The sequence below is a fragment of the Natrix helvetica genome, assembly GCF_964273705.1.
Source record: "Natrix helvetica genome assembly, chromosome: 12".
NCBI classification, from domain to species: Eukaryota; Metazoa; Chordata; class Lepidosauria; order Squamata; family Natricidae; genus Natrix; species Natrix helvetica.
This window is the reverse complement of record NC_138556.1, coordinates 12000083-12017915: the sequence shown is the minus strand read 5'-3', so window position 1 is coordinate 12017915 and position 17833 is coordinate 12000083. Positions and strand designations below refer to the sequence as shown.

The 17833-nt window shown below is 41.4% G+C and overlaps 1 protein-coding gene across 2 annotated transcripts in view; it reads right to left on the bottom strand.

The window, feature by feature from the left end:
• The window catches only part of ARNT2 (aryl hydrocarbon receptor nuclear translocator 2), a 102410-nt gene that overhangs the window by 39857 nt on the left and 44720 nt on the right, over positions 1-17833 (bottom strand). For both annotated transcript variants that reach the window (XM_081964738.1, XM_081964737.1), the window contains 3 exons: positions 11346-11448; positions 8178-8243; positions 6630-6715 (listed from right to left, as the gene is read on the bottom strand). In XM_081964738.1, the coding sequence (XP_081820864.1) occupies positions 6630-6715; positions 8178-8243; positions 11346-11448 (255 nt within the window). The remainder of the gene's footprint in view (positions 1-6629; positions 6716-8177; positions 8244-11345; positions 11449-17833) is intronic.

The window sequence follows — 17833 nt, the reverse complement described above, 5'->3', positions numbered from 1 at the left end:
TACCAAGCCACCCACACCTGTGATTTTCTCCTTCCGCTTGTAAATCCTAGTGCAGGGGTCGGCAACGTTAAACACTCAAAGAGCCATTTGGACCTGTTTCCCACAGAAAAGAAAACACTGGGAGCCCCAAAACTCTTTTGACATCTAAAATGAAGATAACACTGCATGTATCAGCCTACCAAGGGTGAAAAAAACTCAATAAATTGTTTGCCAGTGGGTGTTTACACATTGGCAGTTGTGACGCATATTTTGAGCAATGGGGAGCTGCAGCAGAGGGATGAAAGAGCCACTTGTGGCTCCAGAAATATGGGTTGCCAACCCCTATCCTACTGGTTTATTCTGGCCATAGCCGAAAGATTTAGTGATAGCTCTTCAATTTCTTTCAGGACCCAAAAGATCATTCAGATAAATCCTTGACCCAGCCTTTATCTGACTGATTGGGGAAGCTTGGAATGGCTTCCATGACAATAGGGTGCAATTCTCCCATCTGGATGAAACAAACAAAAGAAGAGAGAGGTACAGGAGAGCTGGCAAAGATTGGAGATTTGTATTTTCTTCTCATTATATAGCTATTTTTTTTTAAATTTGAAAAGATATTGTTTTCGCTGTTCTTTAGAGGCAATTTAGATATTTAGAACTTAATCTACATATGGCATTCCCACTGGGGGCAGGCTAGACAGATACCCATTTTTTTTATCTCATGTTCCTAAGATTATAACATAAGAATGGAGATAGAAGAAACACGGGGAGGAGGTTAGAAAAGCAGAGGAGGACAGAAAAGGAAACAAAAGTTCTCGTGGAATGTGAATGCAAAATGCTGATCGGCTGAACAAGGACTTTTATGAAAAGCTGAGAAAACTGTGGCTGTCAGATATTGCTCAACTACAATTCCCAAAGGCCTGTGGTGAGGGGTACAGAGAATTACAGTTCAGCAACTTTCAGAGAGCCTTAGATTCCTCATCACTGTTTTTTAAATTATTAGGTCAGAAGAAAAATCAGACAGGACTAAAAGAGTGGCAGATCCCAAAGCAAAAATTTGCTATTACACGGATGTCCATTGGACTCTTTCTCTGCTACCTTCTTAGTTAAGATGACCGGGCTGTAATCCTGGGATAAAATTTAGAAAAATAGAACAAGTATTTTCCACGTCATAGTTTGCCATATAGAAATAGATCTATCGATCGATCTAAATTCTCAAGAATGATAAAAGCTGGCCCGCTCCCAATCTGACCACTTGCTCATACCGTAGATCATATTCTCCACTCTGGTGGAAAATCTGAGGTAAAACGTGCTTCCCATTTTCAACGGGAAGATCTGTGGTTTGGATCTGGGACAGTTTGCATGAAAAGCATGTGCTATACTACTGGGATACTGGCCATTCCTTTGTCATGTCTTTGAACTAAATAATGAGCAACTATAGTATATTCCAGAGTATGTTGTTGTAAGTTGCGAAGTCGTGCCCGACCCAGCATGATCTCATGGACAATGTTCCTCCAGGCCTTCCTATCCTTTACCATCTCTGGAGTCCATTTAAGCTCACGCCAACTGCTTCGGTGACTCCATCCAGCCACCTCATTCTCTGTTGTCCCCTTCCTCTTTTGCCCTCCATCTTTCCCAGCATGAGGCTCTTCTCGTGAGTCTGTTCTTCTCATTAGGTGGCCAAAGTATTTGAGTTTCCTCTTCAGGATCTGGTCTTCTAAAGAGCAATCAGGGTTGATCTCCTCTAGGATTGAGCGGTTTGATCGTTTTGCAGTCCAAGGGACTCACAGGAGTCTTCTCCAGCACCATAGTTCAAAGGCCTCCATTCTTTGGCGTTCAGCCTTACATATGGTCCAACTTTCACAGCCATACATCGCAACTAGGAAAACCATAGGCTTGACTATACGAACTTTTGTTGGCAGGGTTAACAATTCCAGAGCATACAAATAGAAAAAAAAATCTTCATAGTCACAGATTATAATATCAGCCTCAAAGATAGTAGCTACAAACCAGATACTCAGATACCAGAGGGTCATTTTGAGTTCTGCAATTTTCTGGGGTCATCTGAGAACCTTTTAAGTTATCGATTTCACTGCTCAATATGGGTTGCTCCAAAAGCTCTCTCAAAGCAGACCGAATCCAAAGATTTGCTGTTTCCTCTGGATCTGATCTTAACAGCCATAATTCCATTATAGGGTAGAGGAATTTGAACAAATTCAATTTCCCCAAGTTAACAATATTCCTTGTGTGCTGGGTCTACTGTTTATACAAGCGACTGCTGGGGATGCCTCTGTCTCTCCCTAAAAGTTATAGGTCCAAAATTAAGCTTTAGTACAAATTATGCTAAAATTGAGGGCCTGCATCACAGTCTGTGATAAATAAATAGGGTACATTAAAAAAGAGAACAAAATGGCAAATACTTATTTAACTGATTTGAAAGGGAATTCATTTGTGCATAGCAAACCATGATGGAGAAATTCATTTTTTAAAAAATACTGAGCTAGTGATATAGTTTCTACCACCAAACATCAACTGGAAGACCTCTTACTGACCTAGATATTTCCACACAATAGGATGAGTGAAAATGGCGGAGGCTGATTAAGAATAGAAATGATAGAATAATAGAGTTCGAAGGGACCTTGGAGGTCTTCTAGTCCAGCTCCTTCCTTAGGCAGGAAACCTTATACCATTTCAGACAAATCGTTATCGAATTTCTTCTTTAAAAATTTCAGTGTTGGAGCATTCACAACTTCTGGAGGCAAGTTGTTCCATTGATTAACTGTCAGGAAATTTCTCCTTAGTTCTAAGTTGTTTCTCTCCTTGATGAGTTTCTACCAAAGATGTCTCTGTGGTCATGTAGCCAGCATGACTAAACGCCAAAGGCGCATGGAACGCTGTTACCTGCCCACCAAAGGTGGTTCCTATTTTTCCACTTGCATTCTTACGTGCTTTTGAACTGTGAGGTTGGCAGAAGTTGGGACAAGTAACGAGAGCTCACTCCATTACATGGTGCTAGGGATTTGAACCATTGAACTGCCGACCTTCTGATCGACAAGCTCAGTATCTTAGCCACTGTGCCAATTTCCCATGATTCCCTGCAAGGCACCCAGTTGAGAAAGCATGAATAATAAGCTTCTAAGATGGAAAAGAGCCATTAATGTAATTATTCGTCACTGTTGACATAAGCAAATTTTCTTTCGCATCCGTGGAGCCTTTCCCGTCTTCCAATTATTTTGTTGATTCTTTCACGATGGAGTTGAAATGTATTTGTTTTTCATACGACCCTTACGAGACAACTGAAAATGCCAAGGAAAAATCCACTCCCCCCCCCTCTTTCTACATTTTTTCCATTGTTGAAGGGTACAGAGGGACCATAAGAAGCCAATTAGACTAAGCCATAATTCAAAGACTCCTGAAAGGCTCAAAGAATGCAGGGTGTGCTACATCCTTGCACGCATTGAACAAATAACACATACACACATTGCTTAAGGGCAGATGGAACAGCCTTGGCTCCATTGACATTCTTTTCACGATATTCACTACTACATCAGATGCAGCTCATCACTCAAGACCTCTTGGGAGAAATCCCTTAAAACAAATATACACACACAATTAAAATGGAAACGTTCATTTTCCAGAAATGTTTGAAATACTTCGAAGTTTTTTTAAAAAATGCGCTATTTCTTTCTTTTTCTTTCTTTTGGAAAGATGGGGAAATGCTTTAGAAAGCAGCTGTTTGCCATTATGTATTGTCCATCTCTGAATCTAAACAAAAAAAAAAAAACACAACCCACAGAAAAAACGAAAATATGGCTGTTCCATGGTTATGTGCAGGCAACCAACTTTCCCCGGTTTTCTAAGAAGAAATTACAAGCAGTGTCCAACGGATGAGCGCAGTTGAGCACGACGGAAAGTTTTCTGTTGCTAAGTGAGACATAGTGGTGAGTTTTGCCTTGTTTTACCACTTTCCTGGCTACAGCTGTTAAGTGAATTGCTGCAGTTGGTAAAATTAGTAAGATGTGAAAGTAATTTCCCCATGGACTTTGATTTTCACAAGGTTGCAAAAGGTTTATCATTGCAACCATCACAAATGTGAGTGATTCGCCAAACATCTGGATTTTGACCAGGTGACCACAGGGATGCTGCAGTGGTTATAAGTGTGAAAACTAGCAATAGCAATAACACTTAGACTTAAATACCGCTTTACAGCCCCTCTCTAAGTGGTTTACAGAGTCAGCCTCTTGCCCCCCCCCCAAACAATCGACTTCAGAAAGATGGAAGGCTGAATCAACCTTGAGCCAGTCAGGATCGAACTGCTAGCAGTCAGCAGAATGAGCCTGCAACACTACATTGTAACCACTGCACCACTATGGCTTCCTTCCTCCCTCCCTCCTTCCCTCCCTTTCCACTTAGCAATAGGACTTAGACTTATATGCCGCTTCATAGTGCTTTCCAGCCCTCTCTAAGTGGTCTACAGGGTCAGCCTCTTGCCCCCAACAATCTGGGTCCTCATTTGACCCACCTTGGAAGGATGGAAGGCTGAGTCAACCTTGAGCCTGGTGAGATTCGAACTGCCAAATTGCAGGCAGCCAGCAGGCAGCAGAAGTAGCCTGCAGTACTGCACTCTAACCACTGCGCCACCACAGCTCCTGGTCATGAGTCACTTTTTTCAGTGCTGTTGTAACTTTGAACGGTCACTAAATGACCCGTTGTAAGTCGAGGACTACCTGTATGTGCAGCGACTTAGGGCTGTTACATTGGACTGCTAATGTAACCTACCGATTGTATGCTTCCTAGCTCTTCCAAGCAGCCTTTTAAAAAAAAAAGTCAATAAAGAGAAAGTCTAAAATTTAATGCTTAAATAACCTCTTCGAGGGAAAGTTAGGAGTTGGCAAGTGAAGGATCTGGGAACCTGTCCCTTCTCAAAAAGGACTTCACAAAATTAAATTACCGTAATGCAATTTCAAACATTTGCAATTCAGGAGATTTCTAAGATAACGGAAAACTAGGCCATCTCTCAGAAGACATTGTGAACATTCGGCAATTTTTCACAAGATTACGGGGTTTTTATACGAGATATTTTGGTCATGAAAGGGGAAATTTAGCAATTCTTCCCAATTTAGCAATAGCAATAGCGCTTCGACTTATATACCGCTTCACAGGATGGACGCAGATTGTTGAGGCTGATACGTTGACTCTCTAAAACGCTTAGAGAAGGTTGTAAAGCCCTGTGAAGCGGTATATAAGTCGAAGCGCTATTGCTATAGCTAAATTGGGAAGAATTGCTGAATTCTTCCCTCCCCTTTCATGACCAAAATATCTCGTATGAAAACCCTGTAATCACTACAATATATGACCCACAAACAATACCTACAGCTCTACAGTAAGTTCAACCACATTAAGACCTCTTACAGCTTTGGTAGGATGGGACACGATGATATTTGCAACCCCAAAGAAATAAAACCATCATTGCTTTAAGCCGGTAATACATCCAAATGTCAACAACCAAAGATAACTCCTGTCTTGATTCATATCAGCAGGAGCTGTCAGAGAGAGAAAAGACATTCTTCAGCAGATCCAAAAAATAAGGTCAGCCAAACCATCTCTTGACAACATTGGACACAATCCCCTCTTGGGTTTCCAACTGTTTTCCACATTTTCCCGTATGTAAATATCCCCGTGTGTGATATTGAGTTACAGCATGTTTAGAGTACAGTGCAATGGGCCAAGAAAAAAATATATATTCCCAGAAGACCTCATTCAAAACAGAAATGCTTTACTGAAGAACAGGAGGGTGTGGTAGCTTGGATCGAAGGCTTACGTATAGGGTTTTTTAAAAAAAAAATAATAATCAGATTTTCTTCTCTACGAAAAAAAAAATTCTTTCGAAATTCTCCTAGGTTGAGAATTGGCCATCAGGAAAAAAAAAGATTACTGTGGAAGAAAAATGTATAAAAGCTTCTGGGGTTTTAAGAGTTAGTCTTTTTTTATACAGTTGTTAGCTGTGGACCTGAGGAATGGTAGAGCAGGAGCTGTGCTGTGTTGCCTCTCCTAGAATGGCCTGTAGAAATTTGCTAAGGCTCTTCATTTCTTGAGATAAAAAGTACTTGAATTTAGTGTGCATTGATGACCTTGGCATGTAGGCATGGAATTCTGACTCAAGTTCTCTCACCCAATGACATCCAATTAAAAACAGATATTGTGGATGCTGATTTCATGCAGGGAAGTCATATAGAATGTGATTCAAAGCCCTGGGATTCTGAAATTTTGAAATTTTGAACCCTGAGGTCTATATAAGAGAAGCTTCTTTGTTCCAAGAAAGAAAGAAAGAAAGAAAGAAAGAAAGAAAGAAAGAAAGAAAGAAAGAAAGAAAGAAAGAAAGAAAGAAAGAAAGAAAGAAAGAAAGAAAGAAAGAAAGAAAGAAAAAGAGAGAGGGAGGGAGGGAAAGAAGGGAGGAAGAGAGAGAGAGAGAGAAAGAGAGAGGGGGAGAGCACAAGAAAGAGGGAGGGAGGGAGGGAGGAAGGAAGGAACCTTGGCCAAGAATCTCTAATCATGAATGAGCTTCCATGCCTCTCTTGTTCACTCCTGGAAACAATTCAAAGCAAAAATATTCATACAGAAGATTTTATACTCTGCTTTATCTATTTTACCTGCTGGGGGCCATGCCTTGATGTACCCGGTGCAATGGACCACAGCATATTGTGCCTCTCCTTCCTTCACTGGGCCCAGGCCATTTCTAAACAGAAAGCAGAGTAAAGAAATAACCATGTTTGTTCTTCAATCAAGACAATCCTTCAAATGTATTACCACCACGCTCTGAATCCTCTTTTCATAGTTCAATCAGAGTGACTCCCTTTGGAGCAGAGACGGTTCCTACTTGGCCCAAGGTCCAAACTCAGGCGCTTCCATACGTCAACAAGAAGCCATGGAAAGAGATGATAGAAGAAACCAGCTGAGTCACATAGAGTGTAAAGCCGCAATTTATTTCTTGTGTAAGATAATTTGGAAGTCAGTGTTAACTTTAAAAAATAAAATATTGCCAATAAATGGATGTCGTTTCTCAAATCTTGGAGCAGAACAAAACATTTGGGATATGAAATCTGCAAATGAATATCTGTGGAAAAAACCATCTGAAAGGAACAGCCACCAAATTTGTTGCAATATTTATATTCCCTTCTCTCTTCTTGGTCTTCTCTATTTGGAACATAGCTAAATATAAAGGTAAAGGTTCCCCTCGCATATATGTGCTAGTCATTCCTGACTCTAGGGGGCAGTGCTCATCTCCATTTCAAAGCCAAAGAGCCAGCGCTGTCTAAGATGTCTCCGTGGTCATGTGGCCAGCATGACTAAACTCCAAAGGTGCACGGAATGCTGCTGCCTTCCCACCAAAGGTGGTCCCTATTTTTCTACTTGCATTTGTACGTGCTTTCGAACTGCTAGGTTGGCAGAAGCTGGGACAAGTAACGGGAGCTCACTCCGTTACGCGGCGCTAGGGATTCGAAGTGCCGACCTTTCTGATCGACAAGCTCAGCATCTTAGCCACTGAGCCACAGCGTCCCTTATAGCTAAATATACAAAACTATATATTTAAATGTAGCCTATAAATACACAGACATACTTAAACTCATACACACCTTCAAATGCACACAGGCAGCCATTCAGCAGGAATGTGCATAAGCCACATATATTTCATTAAATTATATTCCCCATGAAAAGTAATTAACAGGAACAATGACAAATAATAAATCTTGTTTTGAGCACATTTCAAACCCTGCAATTTGAGAAAACAGATGCTCGTCTCCAACACTAAGAATAATTGTGGTTTAGTCCTAAACTTTGGTAAAAACACATTGACAACATTGGCAAGAGGGTTTGGGTGAGCATAGAACGAATCGTCCTGTGCTCACCCCCAAACCCTTTTGCCAATGTTTTAATTTGATAGGTCTGTTCAAATTCAACTAGCCCACTGCCACATTTGCAGAATTCCTTAGACTCCATGACATGTCAAACATAAACGCCTCCGCCATCACTGTGACAGCTCATCCCAAGGCCCACAAGAATGTGAACTGATATTTCTTGAGACTTATCTTGTCAACTCAAGCATTGCCTATTATAATAGGTCAAAGCTTTTCTAAGGGTCTTGGATAACGGTCTAACTAACTAAGGGTTATGCCAAAGAAGGAACAGAAAACACCAACCTGTATCTTTTCCTCATGGTTGTTATTCTGTTCAGAGGTAAATGATCCAATGGAGCATTTCCACATCTAGAAATGAAACAGCATAAGTGTCAGTTTTCCAAGTAAGACCCCTAACGAAAGAAGATTCCGAGGCTTGAGGTTCCTCAAAATTCCATTTTATTAGAGATGTCATATTGGCACATCTGGGAAAACCCAAATCTGAAACTTTCCAGGTTTTCCCCACCCAAACAAAAGTTCAAGTCCCTGCCCAGCACCCACATGTCCATCCCATGGTCCAATCAGGCACCATCCTGACTAGAGAGTCCTCCCAGTCATACCCCTCCAGGGGCAGGACAAGATGTCCTTGACTCTCTGAGAAAACCCTTTCGCCAATGCATTAAATGTGGCAGGTCTGAAGGCCCAATGCAGAAGTTGTGAATGTTTCTACACTGGAAGTTTTAAAGAAGAGATTGGACAACCATTTGTCTGAAATGGTATAGGGTTTCCTGTCTAAGCAGGGGTTGGACTTAAAGACTCAAAACACCTGAGGGCAAGATAAGAAATAATGGATGGAAACTTATCAAAGAGAGAGCCAACCTAGAACTAAGGAGAAATAAACCAACTAATAGTGTCATCTTAAAGGAAGTGGTTCTCTTTTTGTTGCTCTCTCTAGGCTGATCCGGAAGTCATTTTGTTGTAGGTTTATGTAATCACTGGATGGGAGGATACTAGCCAAAGTCTTTAAGTCCAACCCCTGCTTAGACAGGAAACCCTTTTAGACAAATGGTTATCCAACATTTTCTTTAAAACTTCCAGTGTTGGAGCATTCACAACTTCTGAAGGCAAGTTGTTCCACTGATTAATTGTTCTAACTGTCAGGAAATTTCTCCTTAGTTCTAAGTTGTTCGTCTCCTTGATTAGTTTCCATCCATTGCTTCTTGTCCTGCCTTCAGGTGCTTTGAAGAACAGTTTGACCCCCTCTTCTTTGTGACAGGTCCTTAGATATTGGAAGACTGCTATCATGTCACCCCAAGTCCTTATTTTCATTAAGCTAGATACACCCATTTCTAGCAACCATTATTTTTATGCTTTAGCCTCCAGTTCCCTAATCATCTTTGTTGGAACTTCTAGTTCAATCTACCATTCAGGCAAGAAACCTTATATCATTTCAGACAAATAGTTGTCCAGTCTCTTCTTAAAAATCTTGCGTGTTGGAGCATCACAACTTCTGGAGACGTTCCGCTGAATATTAACTGTCAGGTAGAGATTTTTTTTTCTCCATTTGATGTAGGATTCCATGGTTATATGGATAAATCCATGTACTTACCAAACCAAAAGAATAATAATAATAAAAAACATCTAAGAACAAAAATTTAAAAAGGCAGCTGTTCTGACCATGGGAGTCCCAATCTCTAGTAGAACCCCAAACATATTAGGCTAATTCGAGATCGTAAGATAAAATGCAATTTCAATTAATTACATAAGCTCTTCTTTGGACCAAATGGTAAACAAAGCAAAGTAAGGAGAATCCAAAACAGCTGATGCCCAAACCATGTGGTCCACGTTTAGTGACAGTTTTAAGATGGTTAAAAGAATCCCAAATATTTGTTTTAGACCAAAACAATGGCTAAACCATAAGCCACAGGCCCAAGACAAGCTTCATTATTGCCATACGATGGGATTTTAATAAATAAAGTATTTAAAGAAACCTAAAGTATTTCAAAATTGGAAAAATGAAGATATTCCCAAGAATTGCTCATGTGCCTAAAATTAGCTAGGTGATTAGTTATTTGTGTTCTTTCCCCTTGTAAATTAAAAAATGTGGTGTTATGAAACAGAAATAAAGCCACATTTCCATTCCGAACTTAGGTCTCAGAAATAATAATTTGAATAATAATATAGTAGGATGACACAATGGATCACATTCCTTGGTCAATCTGATGATTAGGTTCTGGTAAACACAACCAAGGGAAGGATGTGAGCTACTGACTCATAAGTTTCAAAAAAATACAACACAAGATGCACATTTATGGATATTATTAATGAAAACAAGCACCACTTTCTGAAAATTGCTAGTTTGCAATTGGGTTCATTCTCTTCTGACGGTTATAGCACTTATTCACCAAAGCACCTGAAGACAGAACAAGAAGCAATGCATGAGAACTAATTAAGGAGACAAACAACTTGGAACTAAGGATAAATTTCCTGACAGTAAGAACAATTAATCAGTGGAACAACTTGCCTCCAGAAATTGTGAATGCTTCCACACTGGACATTTTTAAGAAGAGATTGGACAATCATTTGTCCAATGCTAAAGATTGAGTGGAAGGTGAAACCCATGAAATAACTTTGGAAGGGGAATATTCTAAAACAATGTTATCAATGCTGAATGAATGAATGAACAAACTTCCTAACCATGAGGGCAATTAAACAGTGGGACAGCTTGCCATCAGAGGCTGTGGGTGCTTCATCCCTCAATGTTTTTAAGAAGAGATTGGACAACTATTGGTCGGAAGCTGGACAGTCACTTATCTGAAATGGTATAGGGTCTCCTGCTTGAGGAGTGGGATGGACTAGAACCGTGATGGCGAACCAATGACATGCATGCCACAAGTGGCACACAGAGCTCTCTTTGCGGGCACCCGAGCCGTCGCCCCAGCCAACTCCACCATGGATGTGTGCACACCTCCAACCGGCCAGCTGATTTTCGAGTCTCTGCCACACATGTACAGAGGTGGGGTGCATGTGGGAGACACAGGGGCATAGAGGAGCATGGGGCGGTATGGCGTGTCCCCTTGGTGCCCCATTTTTTGTTCTATAAGTCTTCAGGGAGGCCTGCTAGGTCCAAAACGGGCCATGGGGAGGTCGCACGCACATGTTAGGAGGGTGGAGCATATGGGAGTTGTCGCATGAGCATTGCATTATCGGTGTGGGCATGTACACATGTGCGCTGTCACGCATGCACACGCACCTTCAGCACACAACGGCAAAAAGTTCTAGTCACTGGACTAGAAGGTCCCTTCCAGCTCTATTCCGAATGAATGAATGAATGAATGAATGAATGAATGAATGAATGAATGAATGAATGAATGAATGAATGAATACCAGTGTGGTGCAGTGGGTATTAAGATCCTGGGCTAGGAGGGAGGTTCTAGTCTTCCCTTAAGGATGAGAGCAGGAATAGCATACCTCATTCTGCATATAAAGGAACGCCTGGATCCCATGCACATTCTCATTGAAGACTGTTGACCTTCCTTCTTGACTGTGCCAGTTTTCAAATCCAAAATCCTCCCTGCGCAGTGGGAAGGGGAAGGGCAAAGAAGAACAAAAAGGAGGAGAAGATGGGTTACCAAGAAGGCAATTTGACTTCACAGAGACCCACAGCTTCAATTCATTTTACAGTATTAGGAGAACAATATCTCATAAGTAGTTTACAGTTCCCAACTATACTGGCAGCAAAGAGGAAAGAGAAAGCAGAGTAGGCCAATCAAGCAGTTACAGCATCTTCCTTAAGCCTGTGATTCACACCTTTCACATTCACTAGTTTGCTGCACATCTGAATTCACACTGAAGATATACCAACAGTGTCTTGTTCTACAGTCACCCATTTGAAGCTCAGCAGTTGAATCTGGCATAAAAATGTTATGAATGCAGTATACGTACAGGTAAAGGTTCCCCTTGCACATATGTGCTAGTCGTTCCCGACTCTAGGGGGTGGTGCTCACCTCTGTTACAAAGCCAAAGAGCCAGCACTGTTCAAAGATGTCTCTGTGGCTGCATGACCATGGGGCCGGCATGACTAAATGCCAAAGGTGCATGGAACGCTGTTTCCTTCCCACCAAAGATGGTCCCTTATTTTCTACTTGCATTTTTACATGCTTTCGAACTACTAGGTTGGCAGAAGCTGGGACAAATAACGGGAGCTCATTCCGTTACGTGGTGCTAGGGATTCAAACCACTGAACTGCCGACCTTTCTGATCTACAAGCTCAGTGTCTTAGTCCCCGAGCCACCACGTCCCCTATAACATTTGGGGTATCTCTAATGCTTCCATCTTCCACCATTGCGAAGGTTAAAAGGTTTTTTAAAAAAACCTCCACATTCTGTGTTGCTGGTCTGTTTGGATGAAAAACCAGAATTGATGTCTATGTGGTCATGTGGCCGGCATGTCTAAATGTCGAAGGCGCAGGGAACACTGTTACCTTCCCACCAAAGGTGGTTCCTATTTTTCTACCTGCATTACATGCTTTCGAACTGTTAGTTTGCTAGAAGCTGGGAGAAGTAACGGGAGCTCCCTCCTTTACGTGGCACTAGGGATTCGAACTGCTGAACTTCCCACCTTTCTGATCGACAAGCTCAGCGTCCTAGCCACTGAGCCACCAAATTCTAGGCAGAAGTCAGAGTTTCTCTACTGAGATTCCTAGGGCAATGATACCAATTTTTGTAGTAGTCGTAAATTAAATCGATGTCAATTTCTACGCAATCATAATGACGTTTTGGTTTATTTATTAGAAGAAATAATCTGTCTCATTTTTCAAACCTCTTTGAAAGCAGGGTCCAACCAGATCATAACAGATTCTAATTCCTAACAGCCATAATGAAAAGACAGGATTAGGTTTGCAGAATTAGAATGCCATATTTTGCCAACCCTTGATTTAAACCAATATATCAGCCCCAGAGGCTCAAATAATTGTACCGCGGAAAGTAAAGCCACATTTAAACCCATAGAAGCCAAGAAGATGGATTGGAATGGAAGGATTTACAATCTCTCGCAGCCATAAAATATACCATGTATAGGAGAAACAAAGCATCCAATGAAAGCAAGCATATATTCCGAGAATTTGGACCCTGCCTGCAACAAGACAATGAATTGCAAACCTCGGTCATCAATCATCTAGTAAAGAAGGAAAAATCCCCACGCCTGATGCTCACAGTTAGGTCACATACTGGAAAACGTGTGTGATTCTTTCTTCCTTCGCTCCCAGTTATGCTGAGACAGTTATGAAAATCATAATTTGTTCCATGTGATGCTTTTTCTGGCTTGGGACACCTTAATGAAGCAAATTGACCACACTCGTATTTTTGACTCCTTACATCTTCACTTAGGAATGCTGTCGGAGATGCTTGAAAGATGACCAGCCGACGCCAGCTCTTCTCCTGAATCACACACGGTACAATCCCAATGACCTTCTTTTCACAAATGGCTCAAAAAGTGGGACAACAACTGGATGACCTAACCTCCAATCATTTCGGGGGTACACATGTGCAAAATGCAGATTTTTTCCCCCCCATACAGCAAACCAAAGTAATAATCACTCAAGCCAACAGACTATTGGAAGTCAAGATTAAGCAACACATACGTAGTTGAAAGGAAAGTATGTCTTTCCCATATTTTTCTTTCCAGTAATTGTTCATTTCCCACAAGTTTTCACCATACCACGATCTGGCTAATTCAAAACAAGGAAATTAAGACAACAAGTGCGTAATCTGAACTTTGTCACCTCCACAGTTTATTGCTTCCTGTGACAAAAAAGGACTTCTTTATTCATCATTGCCCCATCACTTTCCCCACAAAATGATGAAACCAGGATCAAAGTTCACTGCCCATTTTTTTTTTCATTCTCTTTCCCCAGTGATGTGATTAAAGTTTTTTTTACTACTGATTCTCTGGGTGTGGCTTGGTGGGCATGGCAGGGGAAGGATACTGCAAAATCTTCATTCCCTCCCCACTCCTGGAGAAGTTTACTGCAAAATCCCCATTTCCTCCCGATCAGCTGGGACTTGGGAGGCAGAGAATAGATGGGGTTGGGCCAGCCAGAGGTGGTATTTGCCGGTTCTCCAAACTACTCAAAATTTCTGCTACCAGTTCGGCAGAACTGGTCAGAACTGGCTGAATACCACCTCTGTCTCTCCCACTCTTTTGCGATTCCCAGTAAAGCAATTGGTTCTGCCTCCTAATTTAAAACTGCCCTTTTCTTTCTTTCTTGGATCCTCAGATTCTTTAGTACAGGTATTCCCAGACTTACGAAGACAATTGAGCTCGAAATTTATGCTGCTAAGTAAGAAATTTGTTAATTAGTTTTGCCCCACTTTGCAATTTTTCTTGCCACGTTGAACCAAAATCCTCTACAAGAACACATACTTCATCTTCAGAAAATCCCAAGCATTTTCTGGCGATCATCACCTTCTTTGAACAACTCCATAATCCCTTGCAGGGTGGAGTATGGGCAACCGAATGGAGCTAGCAGAATGTTTACTGGCCAGATGCCCTTCCTGTCGCCAATGCGGAGTTTCGTTCGGCAGATATATTCTCATTGTCCTCAGAGAGAGAAATATCTGCCTCTACCCAGGATTGAACTCCTAGAAGTTGATTGGCTAGAAATCATCTGCCCATGTTGTCCAAATTAAATTAAAATACTTTAATTTACTTTAATACACCAGCAGGACAATAGTTTGGTAAAAAGCAAATGCAGATCTGGTAGGGACAACTGGATGAAGTACTCCAGAAATAGCTTGCACAAATATCTCCCTTTAGAACAAAAAAAAAAAGGAACAATTTTACCTAGATTTTCCAAAATTTTGCAACAGATTCTCAGCCCTCCTTCACACAAACCCCTGTGTTATGTATTGAATGTATATAGTTAACTCTGCTAAAGTGAAACTAACCTTTAGATGACCCTAACTGTTAACTGTGCTAAAGTAAAACTAACCTTTAGATGACCCTAACTGTTAACTGTGCTAAAGCGAAACTAACCTTTAGATGACCCTAACTGTTAACTGTGCTAAAGCGAAACTAACCTTTAGATGACCCTAACTGTTAACTGTGCTAAAGTGAAACTAACCTTTAGATGACCCTAACTGTTAACTGTGTTAAAGCGAAACTAACCTTTAGATGACCCTAACTGTTAACTGTGTTAAAGTGGAACTAACCTTTAGATGACCCTAACTGTTAACTGTGCTAAAGTGAAGCTAACCTTTAGATGACCCTAACTGTTAACTGTGCTAAAGCGAAACTAACCTTTAGATGACCCTAACTGTTAACTGTGCTAAAGCGAAACTAACCTTTAGATGACCCTAACTGTTAACTGTGCTAAAGTGAAACTAACCTTTAGATGACCCTAACTGTTAACTGTGCTAAAGGGAAGCTAACCTTTAGATGACCCTAACTGTTAACTGTGCTAAAGCGAAGCTAACCTTTAGATGACCCTAACTGTTAACTGTGCTAAAGCGAAACTAACCTTTAGATGACCCTAACTGTTAACTGTGCTAAAGCGAAACTAACCTTTAGATGACCCTAACTGTTAACTGTGCTAAAGCGAAACTAACCTTTAGATGACCCTAACTGTTAACTGTGCTAAAGTGAAACTAACCTTTAGATGACCCTAACTGTTAGCTGTGCTAAAGCGAAACTAACCGTTAGATGACCCCAACTGTTTGGGAGGGAAATTTAGAACATTTATATTTGGGCGGGCTTTTTCTAGTTCTATGATTGGTTATGGCCCTGTGGACCTAGAGTATAAATCACAGGCATTTGCCTGCAGTTCCTCAGTTCCATTTTTGAGTCAATAAAGGCTATTGCAGCTATGCTGGTCTGGTTCTTGCCTACTGAAGCCCATTCCACAATACCATGCATTTTGTTTCAAACGTATGAATCATCCAACCTGACTTCACATTCTCTGCCATCCAGGCTCTTATGCGACTTGTTCCACAAACTATAACAAAAGCATCCCACTCTACAAGAATGTGTGAATGCACTTCAAGGCAAGCCTACCTTTCAAGCTATGATCCATGCCCTTGTTTTTACTGCATCTTTTTTAGGTTGGGGGGGGGACCCCAAATGAGTTAAGCAGCTACAGAAGACTTGCACAAACTGAGCCACAGCCTCACTAAGACAGAGGTAAACCTTGATATCCTTAAATGCTCCTGTGCACTGGTTCTTATGCTCCCTGCTGTTGCCTTATACAAGAGATATTCAGTTTGACTTGGATAAGATAATCACAACAATCCCCTTCTCCCTCCCAAAAAAAGATTCTACTCCAAGAAAAATATTCCACAGGCTACTCAGGAAAAACAACAGAAAACGGGAATTAAAAAAACAAAAAACACCGGAAGAATCTTGGTAAACTCTAAACGATTTCTCCTTCGTTTTAATATAGAGAGACGAGCAACTTGCCAGTTAATAGTACCGAAAAGCAAATGATGAGAACGCTAATCAAAAACATAAGCAATTAAAACTATGCTGTTTTAATCACAATAAAGTGGAATGTGGTTCCAATCTCTCTGGAAATGAGGCTTACTAATACAGGCCTGTTTTGGTGACTAATATTCTAGTAACCTTCAAAAACAACTTGCTTTTAGATTTCCATAAAAGCATGGCAGAGAGAGAGAGAGAGGCCATCAACCACAAATGATGATCAAGGTTTTCTCCAATTATGAAACTAATGTTGTTCCTGAAAGTTTTCCTCCCCCCCATGAATGAGGTTGTTTTTTTTCTCAGGCTGCATGTAAATTTACTTTAGAATTTCTTGGGACAATGCTTTCTAGCTGGCTTTGCAACTGTGAGCTGCTGCTGGCACTGTAGTTGCTGTTTTGTCTTGTTGCCCAACGCTCTCTCTCTCTCTCTCCAATCCTCATGATTATCCAGCCTTCTAATTTGGGAAAGTCTCACTAGAGAAGTTCTTGGAAGAACTTCTCCTCTCCTTTCCCCACTGGAGAACCCAACAATCAAGGAAACAATACCCCAATCAAGAAACTGCCAAACAGGCCAACAGAAAACAAAGCAACCAAAGAATCCCTAAAACCATCCACGCCCGCACCGACAGGGCAAGGCACTAGAACTGTGATGGCGAACCTGTGGCAAGCATGCCAGAGGTGGCACTCAGGGCCCTCTCTGTGGGCACGTGCACCATCGCCAGCTGCTCTTCAGGTTTACGGCGTGCATGTGGCCATATTTTGGGCTAGTTTCTAGACCATTTTCCAGCCGTTTTGGGGGTCAAAAGCAGCTCGAAAAAAGACCTGAAAATTCCCCGAAAAACAGCCCAGAAAATGGCCTGTTTTTTGGTTGTTTTGGGGCCATTTTCCAGGAAACTTTCTGGCCATTTTCTGGGTCACAAATGGCTAGAAAAAACCCTGAAAATTCCCTGAAAAACGGCCAAGGAAATGGTCTATTTTTTGGCTGTTTTCAGACCATTTTCTGGATTGTTTTTCAGGGAATTTTCAGGCTGTTTTTCAAGCTGTTTTTTGGCCCCAAAACCAGCTGCAAAACGCCCCCCAAAACAGCCTGAAAACAGTCCCAAAACCAGTCCCAAAGGCGGCCAAAGAAACAGCCAGATGGTCTTCAGGTTTCCGGTGCTTCGGCACAAAATCCAGCTGGAAAATGGCCCCCAAAACAGCCTGAAAACAGTTCCAAAAGCAGTCCCAAAGGCGGCCAAAAAACAGGCATGCACACTCCAGCCAACTGGTCTTCAGGTTTCTGGTGCTCCGGCACGCACACATGGATACAGATGGACACGCGTTCTGGTTTGTGCCGAAAAGGTTCACCATCCCTGCACTAGAATATAAACTGAGAGAAACCCCATTCTTTACTACCACCTTTTCCCCAAAATAAGACAGGGTCTTATATTAATTTTTGCTCCAAAAGACGCATTACGGCTTATTTTCCAGTTAGGTCTTATTTTG